Below are 16333 nucleotides of genomic sequence, written 5' to 3'. Positions count from 1 at the left end.
ATGCAGATTAAAGTTGGCCTCTTGGTAGGGATTTGCTTTCTCTGTTTGTGTCTTTCGTAAAAGCAATAAGCTTTGCTATAAATGAATGATGGAACGAGTTGTTTGTTATTAGTGTCGTAGAAAATTCCTGATACCCCTTTTGTGTATGTTACACTTCTATCTGATATGCAGCAGTCAAAATATATTTAGTTATGTGAGAACATGAAGATCTTCAGGAACTGGAGAATTGTTACTGATTTATAGAACTGCACTTGTAAAAGGATGTGATTCCTCTAAAGTGAGGGAACACTTTTCAGGGTAAAATACAGTAATTACTGTTGATTTAAAATCAGCAGTTAAGATTATAATAAAATGTATGCACAAAATTTAAAATTTACCATGAAGTTTTTAGAATTTCAACCATGGCATTTCTCACCAAATTATTTGAACAAGGTTTTTTCTGAGAATTCAGTAACATTGGAGCTACAGAAACAGCACACGTTTTTTTCCCCTCATTTACTTCTTTTCCTTCTGAGAACTTCTAGGACAGATTGTGCTACGCAGTAAGCAATAGCTTGAACAGTGACCATTGGATTCACTCCCAAAGCTGTGGGAAAGACACTTGTATCAGCCACATAAAGGCCTTCCATTTCCCATGTTTCTCCTGTCTGATTCACCACTGATTGCTTTGGATTAGAACCCATCCTGCAACTCCCCATTTGATGTGCTGAACACAATGGTGTTGAAAGGTCTGCGAGTGGCCTTGAACTTTCTTCCTTAACGAACTTCTCAAACTCATGATAGCTCACTTGCTTTACATTTAAGGTCCTTCCCTTATTATGATGTGTTCCAATTTCTTCAGCTCCAGCAGCCGCCAGAATTCTCAGCACCTTATCAATTCCTTTCTGCAAGTTCTTTTCATCTACACCTGCCAATTTATAACTGATACGATGTGGTGATTCCACAGTACCTGATCCTTTATCCCTTGCCAGTGCAAATACATGAGCTGTTCTAGAAAATTTTCGCATTCGATCTCTTATATCGACTCCAGAAGTCCACGGTGTGACAATTGAGAACATGCCAGGATGCAACGAAGGTGTTTGGATCACTGCACCATATCCAGATTGTTCAAACTCTGCAACAACAGAGGACATTGCTGTCATTATCCCTCCTTCATAGCTCTTCTTATTTGCCTCCGGCCACACCTCAGAAGCAGGTTCATCTGGAAAGTAGCCCCAAGCCATTGCCACTGGATGAAGATGTAAGTTCCTCCCAATGTTCTGATTCCTTAAGCCACTTCTTTTAAGCAATGCTGGAGTACATAGAGCTCCACATGCTACAATGGTCACCTTGGACTCCACCACACAAATGTCCTTAATCCCTTTATATTCAAATTCAAAGGCCACTCCACCTGCAACCTTTCTATCCCTCCCTTCCATTTTCTTGTGCAAGACTTTTAGTGCCTCACAACCTGGAAGAATTGCTCCATTTCCAGATTTCACCAAGTCCACCAACCATGTTTCTAAGGTGCCCTTCTTCTTCCCATCCTTACAACCCATGCAGCACCAGCCACAGTAATGATCCGATGAAGAATTCCTAGGAATTGTATTCACAGGATATCCCATCTCTTGACACCCTTTTCTCAGAACAGCATTGTTGAATCCTTCATCTTCAATCTCAGATTGAACTCCCATCTTCTCACAGACAGCATCCAAGGCTTCTCTATACAATTCACTCTCAAACAGCTCAAGCCCATGTTTCTCACACCATTCCTTGCACACATGCTGTGGGGTTTTAATGGAAGCAGACCAGTTTACCGCCGACCCTCCACCAACAGTGGATCCTGAAAGTATGAACATACCCATGTCATCACTTGCAACCAATCCACCATTGAGGTACATTTGATCCATGGTTTGTCCTTCAAGAAGGGAAAGATTGTTCCTTGCAGAATACCCTCCTTTTTCCAACACCAACACTTTGTAACCAGCTTTTGCCAGAACACCAGCTATGACTCCACCCCCTGAGCCAGAACCAACCACCACAGCATCACATTGAATCACCAAAGAAGGAGAAGACAAGTTTGCTGCAGCTTTGTGCTTTCTACGAACGACAGAGACAGAGAATCCTAACTGTCTCAGAGCATCTGCAGCGATGTCTCGTGGGTTATTCAGATGGACAAGACCTTTGTAGAGGGGTCCTATCACCTCTTCTGCATCTTCATCTTCCTTATCATCTTCTGCTTCCTTAGATTTTCCATCTAAAAAGTGGTTCTTCAACTGAGCTTTGAATTTTGGATCAGGTCCACAGTATCCAATTGCTTTCCATGAAAGGTTCTCTTCGGATTCATCTGTCTGAGATTATCTATGTGTTATGCCATGTGACTACAATACAAGCTTCCAAATAATACAAAAATATTTTCATCAAACTGTACAAATCATAACTTGGTCAATAATGCCTACGTGTCTACACCATTATAGATTCTTTCAACTGGTTGAACGGCTACAAGGAACGAGTGACAATTACTTTTTGCACCCCCATGCCTTCTTCCTACACATCGATGGGTTTAACAAAAACTTAAGCATTTTGGACATCAGAAAACATTTCTGTGAAAACATTTGGGTCAGGTTTGTGGTTCAATGAGTTTCTCCCCGCACCTTCAAAGCTTTCTTCTTGCACCTCCAATTTTCTTCAAAATGTCAAAATTGGTTCACAGTGAAACTTTTTATTTTGAAAGTCGATTTTGAAAAAATTAAATTTTAAAATTTGATTCTTTCTTCGTCAAATCTTGAAATTCAATAAACACATCGGTTTTTAAAATCTGATTGGATCTTCATCGAATTTCAAAATTCAACTAGATGTTCATCGAATTTCAAAATTCAACTAGATTTTCATTAAATTTCAAAATTAAATTTTGAAATTGTTGAAATTTTTTTGTACTTGTAACTGTTTATCCACCTCATTAAATGAGGATATTTTCAATAATTTAAGGATGTAGTTAGAAAACTTGGAGGTCCCTGCAGTCCATTTTTTGTGGGCAATTACTTTCTCAACCTCATCAAATTTCTTCTCCCACCCCGTAAAAGAAAGAGACGTTTGAGTTCTGGAAAAAAAAATTCCAGAATTGTTTATTTAGTTATAGAAAATAAATTCTGAAAATGATGGGGTGCAGTAAGTAATTGCTTTTTGTCTCGTTTTGTTAGCAAAATGTCGGTCAAGCTCCTTCTACAACTCAGAATTGTTTTTTGGACCTTACAAAACCACCTTGGAAACAATTTACTTATAAAATACATTTTTTTCTCTTTAGTTTTTTATGGATTAAAAAATAAAATAATGTTTTGTTAATTGTTATAAATTTTTATAAGATTTTTTATTTTATTATGTTTACTTATAGTAAAAAGTATATATAGTAATTAAAAATCGTGCAAAATGTTCTTGAAGGGATGGGTTGAGAAAGGAGATGCATTTAAATCTGATAAGTTGGATGCACCCCAAAGGAATCTAGTGACGTTGAAAAGTCATGTTTGTCCCCACTCCACCCAAATCAATTTCTTTTCCTTCTGTGATGTATCTCTGTCCCACGAGTCTTTCATTTCCACCACTAACTATTATTTCCTTTACCTTCCCATTTTTGTTATTCACTCAAAATAATTATATGTTCTTGATTAAAACTGTTTCAATTTTAAGTTGATTAATAAAATAATATAATTTGTTTGGACTTCAAGTATTTTAGATAATATTTCAATCACAAATGTGTTTTTAATTTCTAAATTTTCTAAACTTACATACAAAATTGAAATTAAAAATAAATAAATATAATCATTTTAGTTTAATGATATTAATTTTTTTATATACTAAATGATGTTTTAAACTATAATCAAATTGAAATATGTTAATTGAGATAAATAACTCAAATATATGAAAAGAATTTCATACACTATTGGTTTAAAAGAACTACATATCTTTATTTTCAAAGTTGATAATCAAACTGTGTCAAAAGTTAGAACAATAATAAATTTCAATTTTACAACTAAATTTAAAGACTAAAAATATATTTAATTTTTAAATTATCTATAATCTCAGTTACTTGATGTGATACTGTTATATCTACGAAAACATAATTAAAAATAATAAGAAGATGTGAAAGAAACATTACTACTTAAAGTTTGTAGTTAGACATGTCGGTCTATGATGTTTGGCTTGTGAGAGAAAAGGATAGAAGATAGGAAGCAGAGAAATTAATGGAAATTATGAAGGGTGAAGGAAGGACGTGGTCCTTTCTTGGGGTCCTTCTGCAGGGGATTTTAAATGGAATGAGTTGGAAGAGAAGGTTGATTAATGCCATAGCTACCACCCTCACATTTCATACTAAACACTCACGTTTTCAAATGTTACTGCTGTGTCTAATCAATTTATATCATAAATACTAAATAATACCAATTAATTAAATTGTTAATAATAAATAAAACTATTTTTACTTTTTATTCTTTTACATTTTTTTTTCTTTTTGGTATCATCCATACTAGTCTAGGACTTTGGAGCCAAATCTTAGTTCTACTGTACTCCGTACCACTTTCATGTGGGACACTCGTCGCAGACACCTTTATGCTAGAAGGTGCAAAAATAAAAAGAAGTAGAAATAGAAGAATACGAATTGTTTGATAAAAGAAAATTAGATAGAAAAAGAAACAAAAATTTGTACGTTTTTTAGTTTTTCATAATTTATTCGTATTTCTGTCAAATAAAATATATTTTCATAATTTAGTTTTTTAATTAAATGATTTATTTTATTTATTTATTTGTTAGCAAACACACCGTAGTTGTTTTTAATAACCTCCAACTGGATCAACTACAACCTTTATCTTTCAGTACAAAGGGTCCACTTTTTGCAGAGGCTTTCAATAATACTTCTATTCCCTTCCTGTATCTCTATCATGTCAGTTTTATCATTATTATTTTATTGGGAGTATTTCATTTTTTCTGCTTAAATATCCTTATTGTACGGATTTTTCATTTATACTGGAAAGTCAAATTTTCAACATAAATAATCAGCCGAATTTTAATCTAATTATTTTAATATTTTAAAAATGTAGATATTGAAAAGAGAAGAAGAATTCAGCATTACTGTTCATAGTTGAAAACTTGACTCTCATTTAAAAATTGAATCTTTTAGGTGTGAGCTAGATCTAGTTGGATTAATAGTATCTGTTTTTTTGAATAAAGAAATATCTGAAAAGTTGATTATATTAAAGATATTTAGAAAGTATAAAAATCCATTAATATTTCGCTTGGGATTCCCTGTTAAGTAGGTCACCATTGGAAACATGAAATAAAGTGTAACTCGTGATTTGGTTAAAAATTTCAGGTGAGAACACAAATTTTTATATAATACTATTTTTTTAAATATGAAAATTAATTTTTTCATAACTATTTTATTTTTATAATATATATCAAATAAATATAAATATGTTCCACCTTATTATTATTAAAAACATAAAACTCCGTTACAAAACTAAATACAAAATTAAAGATAGATTGAGAGTATCATCACCTCATCACTTCTTCAACTAAATCTAATGGATTATCACATTCAAGTTTCAACCACTCCAACTTTAGTTTTGCATCATAACATACATTTTAGATGCCACAGAGTCAAACGGGAACATTAATGTTAGCTTTTTCATGCACTTCTTTAAAATTTTTTATTTTTTAAATAACATTCATTCTTTAAACTTTAACTGTTCCTTATGCTATTTTTAACTAATACAGGTAAAGGTTATTAACTTCAATAGTGAAATTGTATATCTAGAAAAAAATAACATGTGTTTTTATTAGATTAGAAACCGTACCACCAACATTCTTAACTTTTTATCATTGTACGCATTTGTAAAATGGTCCAAAAGATACTTCTAACAGTATATATGTATGGACTATTCATAAAATGTGACTTATAACAATAAATTAATTTCTCAAAAACTTCAGTACTTAATTTTAAATGTATATTATACTGTTTTAAATACCATGCTGATAATTAGGTGTCATAGCCATTTATGCACTTGGACTCAGATGAATAAAAATAGTTTATTGGAAGAAGATGATATTAGAAAATGGTGATAACAATAAAGAAACACAAAGTAGTTTTTTTTTTTAAAAGAAAAAAGAAAAAGGAAGAGACAAAGCAGCAGAAAACATTGAATGTTTTATATGTGCTAATTAAGGCATGGTGAGCTCCAGGTTGGTATTCAAAATTGAGAAATGCTTGTAAAAATTTATAAGAAACATTATATTTTATATATTATGCCTATTAAAAATCAATCACTGTTGTTTTCTTTAATAGTTCCTCCAAGGTTTTCACACATACAAAGAATAGTGAAAAAAAGGGTAGTATGCCATAGTATAACAACTTTAGTACTACTCACACAGTAATTAATTAATTCACAATCTTTCTAGCATTAATGTTATTAATTAGGAGTATAAATAAAAAACAACCAATACTATATTTAGATTCAAATGTTTATCTAATTTCACACCGACAGTTAAGAATGTCAATTCAACTTACCAAATTTTATACACTTTTCTAAAACCATATTGTGTCAAATTTTTTTGAAACAAAACTGTTTGAATACAAATCTTTTGAATCTGCTTATATTATAATTTATTTTTAGATTAAATTATTTACTTTTAAATTTATTAGACATATTGATGTATATTTGAGTTTGGAAAAAGTATCACTTTGAAAAGCTAAAATGAGACTTATTCATACGCAACCACTTACTACTAGAAGACAAACATAACATAAAAGTTAGAGAAAGGTGGATTGCATGAGGAGTGAAAGACACAAATGTTAGGTTTATCATAGGTTTACGGAGAGACCCTGTTATTTGAGTTTAACTATACAGGATGAAATCATTATCTAAAACTTTTAAGATAATGAATTAATCGATTTTTCATCTTTATATAATATTTTAATTTTTTATTTTTATTCACGTGAGACTTAAATTCATGCTTCAATTTCCAAGAACAAATATATAACTAATAAAGAGAGAGTATATATGTTTTATATTTTGAAAAATACCTGAGTAAAGAAGACAAGGAGAGTGAGAAGTTTGATGGTCCTGAAGAGCAGTCTCAAGAGACGAATGTAACTGAGAGACCATGATCGCATGATGTCTTGTCTTTTTTGCAGAGACAACTCAGGAAAGCTATGGATGAAGGGAAATTTTGTTGAGATACACCCCATCCCACACAAAATTAATGTTCCAAACCACGTTGACAACCCCCATAACGCCAACTTCAGTAACCATGTCAATGGGTGTTTCAGCTTCTCACACATCACTCCCCCTAGCTGTAACATCACAAACCACACAAACACATAACATTTCACTATATATACACAAATAATTATGCATAACCCTTTTCATAAAAGTGACGTCTCATCATCATCCCCACAATGTAAGCTCCATTCCTGACTATTTTTTATGAAAGCTAGTTTTATCTGCTGTTGCAACTTTTGATTCATGATAACAAAGTGACCAAGAGAGAAAGAACGTTCGTTTATAAGTGATTTTTGCATAACAGTGCAAATGGACACAAATACTGCAACACTATATATCATTATACATTTTGAACGTAATTGAAATAAATATTAATAACAGTTTCATGTTATAACTGGAGCTTGAAATATGCCTTAAAACCGTTTTCGGTATAGAGAGAGGTTTGGGGTTTGCGATATCATAAAAAAGATTTAGAAGGAATAAACGAAAGAGAATTTGCAAGTAGGTATTAGAGGAGGCGTACAAGTTCTGGTGTGCCTGCCATGGAAGCTGAAATCCGATAGAACTTGTTGACAGATTCATCGGAAGTGTGAACAGAGTGGTCGACGGAAGGTAAGATACTGTCACAGAGAGCAGATAGGGATTTCATTTGCCTGGAAGAGAGAGAGTTGGTGAGAGGTTGTTGTTTTTTCTGTCTCTCTCCACCACTGAGAAGAAGTCTGTGTGTGTCAATACTTCCAAGCTCCACCACAGTGTGATCCTTCTTTCCATCCACTCCTATTCCAAACCTAAAGCTACCCTTTCTAAAGCTTCCACTTCTTCCTATGGTTCTGTCCTCCATTGTTATACTTTCTCTCCTCTCAAACCTCAACACTGCCTTCTTCCAACCCTTTGCAGTTTATATATATAATACCTGTTTGACAGATACCCATTACGCATATTTGTTTTTCTTTTCAAGAAAAAAAAAACCCAAAATGAAATATATAATTAATGACTATTTTTCTCCCACCGAAAAAGAGACAATATTATGAAGCGTGTATTTCAAATTTTGTTATATATAATATATATTACTGTTTACATTAATTATTTTTCTGATATAAGAGCAATTTTGAACATCTTTCGGGTGTGGTGTTATATAATTAATTACGTTTTAAGGATAAAAAGAGAGAAACACACTTATTTATCTATGATTTATTACAATTTCACTATAATTTTTAAGTATAATTTTTGTTTTTAGTAATGGCACGATGAATACTTTTATATTCATTTCATATATAATATAAGGATAAAATACTTATAAAAAGATAAATTTTTGCATTTTTTTTAAAATAAAAGAGTAAAAGATAAAAAAAATAATATTAAATGAATGTAAAAAATTTATGTGTTTAAAAAATATATATTCTTTTTATTTATTAATATGATTCCATTGTGTATTCAAAGATGGTTTTGCTTAAGCATATCCAATGAAATATCAGTGCATATATTATGATAAATAGCAAATTATTGGTTACTTATGATATAATATTTGGTCTCAATTGTGGTTGAGAATGTTTGAAATGATCCCAATTTTTTTTCTGTTTAATATAGTCCTAAAGAATGTAATTTGTGTTCAATTTGGTCCTTTTTGCAAACGCGGTTTAAATCGTTAACGGCCAAATGTCCAGATATGCAATTACATAATGAAATGTCATGTAATGGCTTGCGTGAAGTCCTTTGTGGCGTTGTGAGTTGGAAGACAGGAAGAGGCCGAACAGTGAGGGAAAAGAAGAAGTGAACCGAACGACTGAAGGGGTGAGGCTACCGAATGGTGGAGGTGATGGAGGTGTGTGCCGCGACGGATTTCTGGTTCTTGTGGTTTGCATGTTTGGGGTTGGCGAGGATGATGGAGGTGTGTGCCGCGACGGCGTGTTGAAGAAGGGAGAGTGGTAGTAGTAGCGACGACCATGGAGATTCCGATGTTGGCTATGAATGTTGTACGAAACTCGTGATTTAGGTTGGTGCTAGAGGAGGAAGACTTGTGATTTGCTGCAGGTTTGATGGCGTCGCGAATGGAGATGTGCTGGTTGCAGGTTCTCGCATTGAGTGACGCGATTGTTACGGCGACAACGACCTGAAATGGGCTTTGCTATGCAGTGGTGGTGGCAACCTAAGGTTTTGGAAGCGCGAGGAAGATGATGCGCGAAGATGGTGGTCTGGCGAGCTGAGACCCTAATCAGAAATACATTTTCAACAATTAGGGCTTAGGTGGTGGAGAAGATGATGGAGGTGCGAAGATGGTGGTTGGCCGTGACCGTGGCGACGGCGGTTAAGGTCAGGTGGTGGCTAGGGTTTCTATGTAGGGAAAATTAGAGTTTCTGGAGGTAGGAGATGATGATGATGTGTCAAGGGTGATGTGTCATTTATTGAATATCTAGACATCTGGCCGTTAACGATTTAAACGCCGTTTGTAAAAAGGACTAAATTGAACATAAATTATGTTCTTTAGAACAACATTGAAAAAAAAAATTAAGACCATTTCAAACATTCTGAATCAAAACTATTTTATATAGGTATTATACCGTTAATTATATATATATATATGGATGTATGTATAATATTATTACTTAAACAGGATTAAGTATCTATCAGGTTTGCAATATACTTTAAAAATAATAAAAATACTAAATAATTTTTTCCTTTAATGGCTAATTATAGCAGATCTCGAATTTTGTGTTCATTGAGGTGTTTGTTCCCCATATTTCCTCCTTTTTCCTCTCACATTAAATTAATTGTGGTGAATATTGATGTATATTCTCTTTCAGACAGCCAGAGAGGATTTTTCTTTTTAGACATATGACACTATTGGTGATATTAATACAATAATTGAAACAGAGGTAGATTGTGCGGTACTAGAAAAGGTTTTCCTAAAAGGACATTTAGGTGTAAAATACAAAGGATTTTTAAGTTAAAGTCATTTAATTTTATTGATTACATAATAAAAAAGTAATATATATATATATATATATATATATATATATATATATATATATATATGTTTTTTTCATTAAATGTTTAGACATAAACAAGATTTTTTAGTGATATTTAGAGGAACCAAATGATAGCACTAATAAGAAAAACAAGAAAATACTAATAAAAGGAGAAGACTGATTTGGTTTTGAAAATAGTAGACTAAATGAGAAAATTAACGAAAACCATATTTCAGCGAAAGAATACGCGTATATACTTTTACGACATTATTATATTTAAGTGGTATATCTCAATGTACATTTAATACATTCTGAAAAGCATAAGTGAAAATGAAAGTGCTTATGAGTTGTGACATCCTCTAATTATTTTTTTCTTTCTGATAAAGCTCGATATGAGCTTTGTTATATTTAATGAGATTAAAACGAAAAGTTTACTTAATATTATTATGATTGTGTTTTTTTATCCACAAATATTAATTATTAACATTAGTTGGAGAAATCATCTTTTTTTTTCTAACTTTATTATTAGGCCATCTTATAATTCCATTAGGGTCGTGTTGTAATCTTAACAGAGAAAATTTGTTAAGGGCGAAATTTCCACATGATATGGAAAGAAACTCTTTATATTGCAATGTTTTTTCTTGTTGGATTTAAAGTTTTCCATTGGCAGGTTACCGTAGGTAACTTTTGCGTTTGCCATAATATTCTTTAAAGAGAAAAATAATGGTTTAAACATTAAAAGACGAAAATAAGTTTTATTTTTCAATTATTGCTTCACTCCATGAGAGAGAAAATAACACGTGTTGATGATAAAAAAAAATGGTAAATCATAATACCAAAAAAAAAAAATGAGAATAGAAAGAAGAGAAAGAAACAATACTTTCCAAATAAATGCAACTGATAACTGTACGTATTTACTCTCTCATCTGCCACCAGTTTGGCTATTCTATTTCGAGTACGTTTCTTGAAAAGAAATAAAATATTATTACAAGTTTTATATAGGAATAATTTGAGTGTTGAGGAATTGTGATTGTTATCTATAGAATAATAATTAATTATAGTTATCTTATCATATTCTATACTAATTTGTGGTCCATTAATATATGCCTAATTGATCTATCTTTTTCATGAATATATATCACTCAATCACTAACTTATAATTAAGCATGCATTCATGCTCCAACCAACAACCGAATTGCCAAGAGCTGTCTATTCTATTTATTCATTTCCAATTCTTAATTTTCTTTCTATTTTATATATAATATATACGCACTCACGAATCAAGTTTTATTTCAGCTGATAGGAATCAAGATATTTCATATCGAAGACTTGGCTTTGATGGTTGGTTAAAAGATCAATTTCTATGCATTATTGTTACATGTCACGAATTTATTGATTTATAAATAATCATGTACGATAACGTACAGTACAAGTAGAGACTAATTTACTACATCCAAGCATACATGTTTATATCATTTTTCTACTTTCAATAATTATTAAATAATTTCAAAATTATCACAAAAATGATGGTTGATAAGGAATTACAATAAAAAGAATATTATAATCATCTATGCAAATTCAGAAATGTAAGTAGTTTTAGAAATTATATAAATATAATCTTGTATTTTTTACATATAAATTAAGTGTCGTACAACATCATAATGTTTAATAGTACCGCTTAGATACAAAGGATTTGAAAAAAAGATTAAAATGAAAAAAAAAGTAATATGATTTTACATAGCTAAAGAAATACATATAAATATTTTAATTTATTAATGTCTTCAACCTTCGTTTTCTAAAGTGTTTGTCCTCTTTTTCTCTAATACTTAGTAAAAGTGTAACTAATAAAAATATAAAAAAATACATCGATGATTATGCTATTTATAATATAATTTATTATGTTTGTGGATCTTTATGGATGAGTCTGGGCTTGGGTCCAACGACCCATTAGTTTAGGTAGGTCGATAGGTACTTGATCAGACTGTTTAGTGATAGTCGATCACATATTATATGTTATATATGTTTAAGTGTAAACATTTAGGACATATTTGGTTGTGTTATGTGTTATATCCTTCTAAGACAAGATTAATATTGATGTTCTAAATATGATTCATTCAAAATGCAAAATAGAAAGTAGTGTCTTACAACGTAAATGACAATATGATTCAAATTCAAAGATAAATGTGAGTAGAATAGATAGACAATTTGTAGCAAAGAGTAAGAAAAACAAACACTAGTACAAAAATTGTGTACAACGTCGAATATTTTAGGTTTTTAACGGCGAATTCGCAAATGACGTCATATCAGGAGACGTTAAATTTACGTTGAAGTAAAAAAATCCGACGTTAAATTAACGTCGAATTTTGTTAATATGCGAAGTTAACTTAACGTCGAATTTTGTCAATATTCAACGTTAATCAATTTTTTTTTGTTTTTTTAATTAATTGTGATCCTTTTTTAATTAATTGTGAAAAACAAAAAAAAACAAATTTCAGTTTTTGGTATTTTATAAAGCATGAACTATGAACATGCAGTATAATATCAACAACAAAAAATAATAACTAACAACAAAAAATAATAACTAACAACAAACAAGTTCAATCAAACAACAACAACAAACAGTTCAACGAAACAACAAACAAATCCAACAAAAAACAACAAACAAGTTCAACAAATAAGTTTTTCAAAATGAAAATGAAAACAAAAATTAACCTTCAAAAGGTGGGTTCGTCGGAATAAAGTTTCGTCACAGTGAGAAAGAAAACAGAATGCACCTATGAAGGACACGAGCACGAAAATAATCGGTTGAAACAAACAAAAATCATACATAAAGTAATTAATTAACATGCATTTGTATCAAATAAAAGAAAGATTATATGTGATGCTCGTCAAACTTCATTCGAGAAAAGTTTGAGAAGAGAATAGAGTATCGTGCGCTAAGAAAAATAATTTTTATTGAATTCACTAATCTTTTGACGTCGAATTTAAAAGTCATTCGACGTTTTATATCCTTTTACGTCGAATTACAATTCTAAACTACGTTTAATAATTGCATTTATTTACAAAAATGTCATCGCTCATTTTTAACTTTGGTTATTCAGTGATTGGACGTTGAATACGTGACTTTATACGTTATTTTTGTAGTAGTGAAAACAAAATATTGTTGGAATGAAAATTCAAACAAAAAAAATTCTTAAAAGGCTAAAATAAAGTAGATTATATTTTAGATAACATTAAACAAAAATTCAGGTATACATTTAAAACTGAGCTTACCCATTTAATTAAGTAAACTGCACAACTTGCAAATTTAAATTTTAGTATTTTCTCTAATTTATACTATTAAATGTAAACTGCACAGCTTGCAAATTTAAATTTTAGTATTTTCTCTAATTTATACTATAAGTAATAGGTTGAAACATGGTGACAGTGAGGACACATAAGAAAGTGGTTCATTTCCCTTCATTGATTGGTAGTTACATTTTTGTTTAATGCGTTTCAAGCAACAACGTTTTTAAGGAGAGGATAAGGGTCATAATAAGTTAGTGTAAGACACATGAAAAATATTATAATAGTAAATTTTAGCATTTTATTAGTAATAATAATTTTAATGGATAGAAAAATGTAAATTTTGGATATAAAATTATAGTAATTCTAGAAGGAGAGGTTCAAATTTTTGATAATTATTTAGGATTTTTTTTAAGAAAATTGAATAGAACAGTGAATAGTAAAAAGTGAATAGTGAATAGTAAAAAAAAAGGATAAGAATTCCTTAGCATGGAAGGAATTAGGATAATAATTCCTTAGCATGGAAGAAATTAGGATCAGATTTAATCAAGTGGATGATTAAAATATTATTTTTAAATAATATTAAAATAACAAATAATGTTAAAAAATTAATGAATAATAAATTTTTTTTACCTATAAATAGCCATGGGAGGGAAGGGTATTCTGCACCAAGAGAAGATGAATCAAGTGAGAGCTTGAGAAATAGAGAAGAAAGAGTTAGGGAGAAATTTTTAATTGCAAGAAGAGTAGAGGTTCTAAAGAGTTTTCGGGAAACAAATTCGGAGCAGGAGATTAAGTCTGGAATAGAGGTAGGGGAGCTAACCTTTCTATGCTTTTATATTATGATTTAGTATTGTTTTATTACTATTCATATCTTGAAATTATGTGTGAATACTGTTAATGCTTACTGTATATCTATCTATGTTGAAATTCGGTGTAAATATTATATGCTGTTGAATTTGTAAATAAGAAATTTGTTAAAAACTAGTTGAGGAACACTTTGGCTAAGGAAAGACTTGGTACTTAAGTTGTCCATTGTGACACACCTCTCTTTCCTGGAAGTCTACTTGACAAGTTTTTTTACTTAAATCCTATTGAACAGATTATGTATTGTTAATTTATTTTGTGATATATTCAGTTTGTATGATTTCTAAAATGATTGGATTTTATTGCATTTGAATTATGCATCTGAACATGGTTGTGAACTATAATGATGTGATTTATGTGGGAAGTATGTAAATGTATGAGATATGTTGGATTCACTATGATAATATGATGGTATCCGGTTATTCATGTCTTGGGTTAAGGTTCAAAGTGACAGTATGGTTCATGGACGTAATTCCATGATCCTCAAGGAGAGGATACATGGTGGTGCCCTAGTAGTGTTTAAAATGAAAGTAGGAGCCAAGGTGAGTGATAACGGACTAACCTCGTGAGTGTGGTAGGGTGGGGAGCCCAAGTTTCATAAGCCACCACGAGTGCAAGACCTGCCATAGCTCGACTATCATTCTAGTCCAGACGAGTCGGTCTATAAAGCAATGAGTCGTGTAATGTCATTTTACCATGTTTGAGTGATTTTTGCATGTCATGTGAGGTTGAATAACATGCTTTTTATGTCTAGCTCACCCCTACTTGTTTGTGTTTGTGTTTGGGTATGTGCGATGATTACCCACTTGGGTGGGAGCAGATGGCAAGGAGGATACTTTGGAAACAGTACTTGATGGGGACGACAATGCTGCAACTTAGATTCGCTAGCTTTTATTTGCTAGCTTTGAAGAACTTTTGTGCATTTAAAGTTTTAAATTCTCTGTAATTTCTAGGGAGAAACTCTAATACTCTAGTTTTCAATTCCACGCTATTCTAAGGATGACTGTAATCCTTAAAATTACTCTTGACTGCTTTCCTATATTATGAAATGATGACGTCTTTATTATATATGCTTTCTATATATAATTGGGATGTCACAGTTAGTATCTTCTAATCTTTCAAAAGTTTTATATCATAACATCACAGAGTTTCTTTTTAGTAAAATATAGTTATATTAGGTCTATAAAGATAAAAGTTCACTCGAGAAACACAACATTATTAGTGCGGTAAGAGGAAACGACAACGGTTATTTTTGTCTATGGACAATAGTTCCTCAACCGAGGCATATCCAGGCGAGGCAAAAAGTGGTAGACTTTTTGCCTCGGTTTCGAATCGAGGCATAAAAGGGAATGATTTTGTCTCGGTTAAACGTTAACCGAAGTAGTAGAGTTTTTTATTTTTTTTCGTGAGATATTATGCCTTGGTTCCCTCTGAACCGAGGCAGTATGTCCGCCTCTACTACTTCGGTTGGCACCTGAACCGAGGTAGTAGGGTCCTTTTTTTTTTCTTTTTGCTTCCTCCTCCAGCCTTTGTGCCTCAGTTGAGGACTGAACCAATGCCATAGGGGTGTTTTCTGCTTCGGTTATGGTCTCAACCGAGGCATATTCCCGGTTTTTTTTAAGAACAGGTCTGTTTCTATAGCATTCCTAACTGCAGAAACTGACCTGCATATAATTTTATAGCTAAAACAATCCAAAATAATTCAGAAGCGTATATTTTGAATGAAAATTATATTAAAACATAAATACATTCAATGTAATCATAAATCAACTTCTTAGAAGCATAAATCAATCCAATGTAATCATAAATCAACTTTGAAGCATAAATCAATGCAATGTACAAAGTTAAACTAATAATAATGTACAAAAGCATAAACAACTTAGAAGCATAAACTTAGAACTTACTATATCCTAATATCTACTACATACTATTATATAATTGAATTATATATTTAGCCAGTGCTTT

General features: G+C 31.4%; 1 protein-coding gene across 1 annotated transcript; it reads right to left on the bottom strand.

The window, feature by feature from the left end:
* Positions 1 to 210: 210 nt before the first annotated feature.
* On the bottom strand, positions 211 to 8121 carry LOC124837096 (long-chain-alcohol oxidase FAO4A). Its single transcript, XM_088094360.1, has 3 exons — positions 7774 to 8121; positions 7052 to 7321; positions 211 to 2330 (listed from the first exon to the last, which is right to left on the bottom strand). Exons 1-3 carry the CDS (start codon positions 8089 to 8091, stop codon positions 492 to 494), a joined length of 2427 nt encoding a protein of 808 aa, XP_087950486.1. The 5' UTR covers positions 8092 to 8121; the 3' UTR covers positions 211 to 491.
* Between the last annotated feature and the right edge of the window lie 8212 nt (positions 8122 to 16333).

This window comes from Vigna umbellata, chromosome 7 (assembly GCF_029865625.1).
Source record: "Vigna umbellata cultivar VRB3 chromosome 7, Vumbellata_1.0, whole genome shotgun sequence".
Lineage (NCBI taxonomy): Eukaryota > Viridiplantae > Streptophyta > Magnoliopsida > Fabales > Fabaceae > Vigna > Vigna umbellata.
The sequence above is the reverse complement of the archived record's forward strand: the minus strand, read 5'-3'. Positions and strand labels throughout refer to the sequence as shown.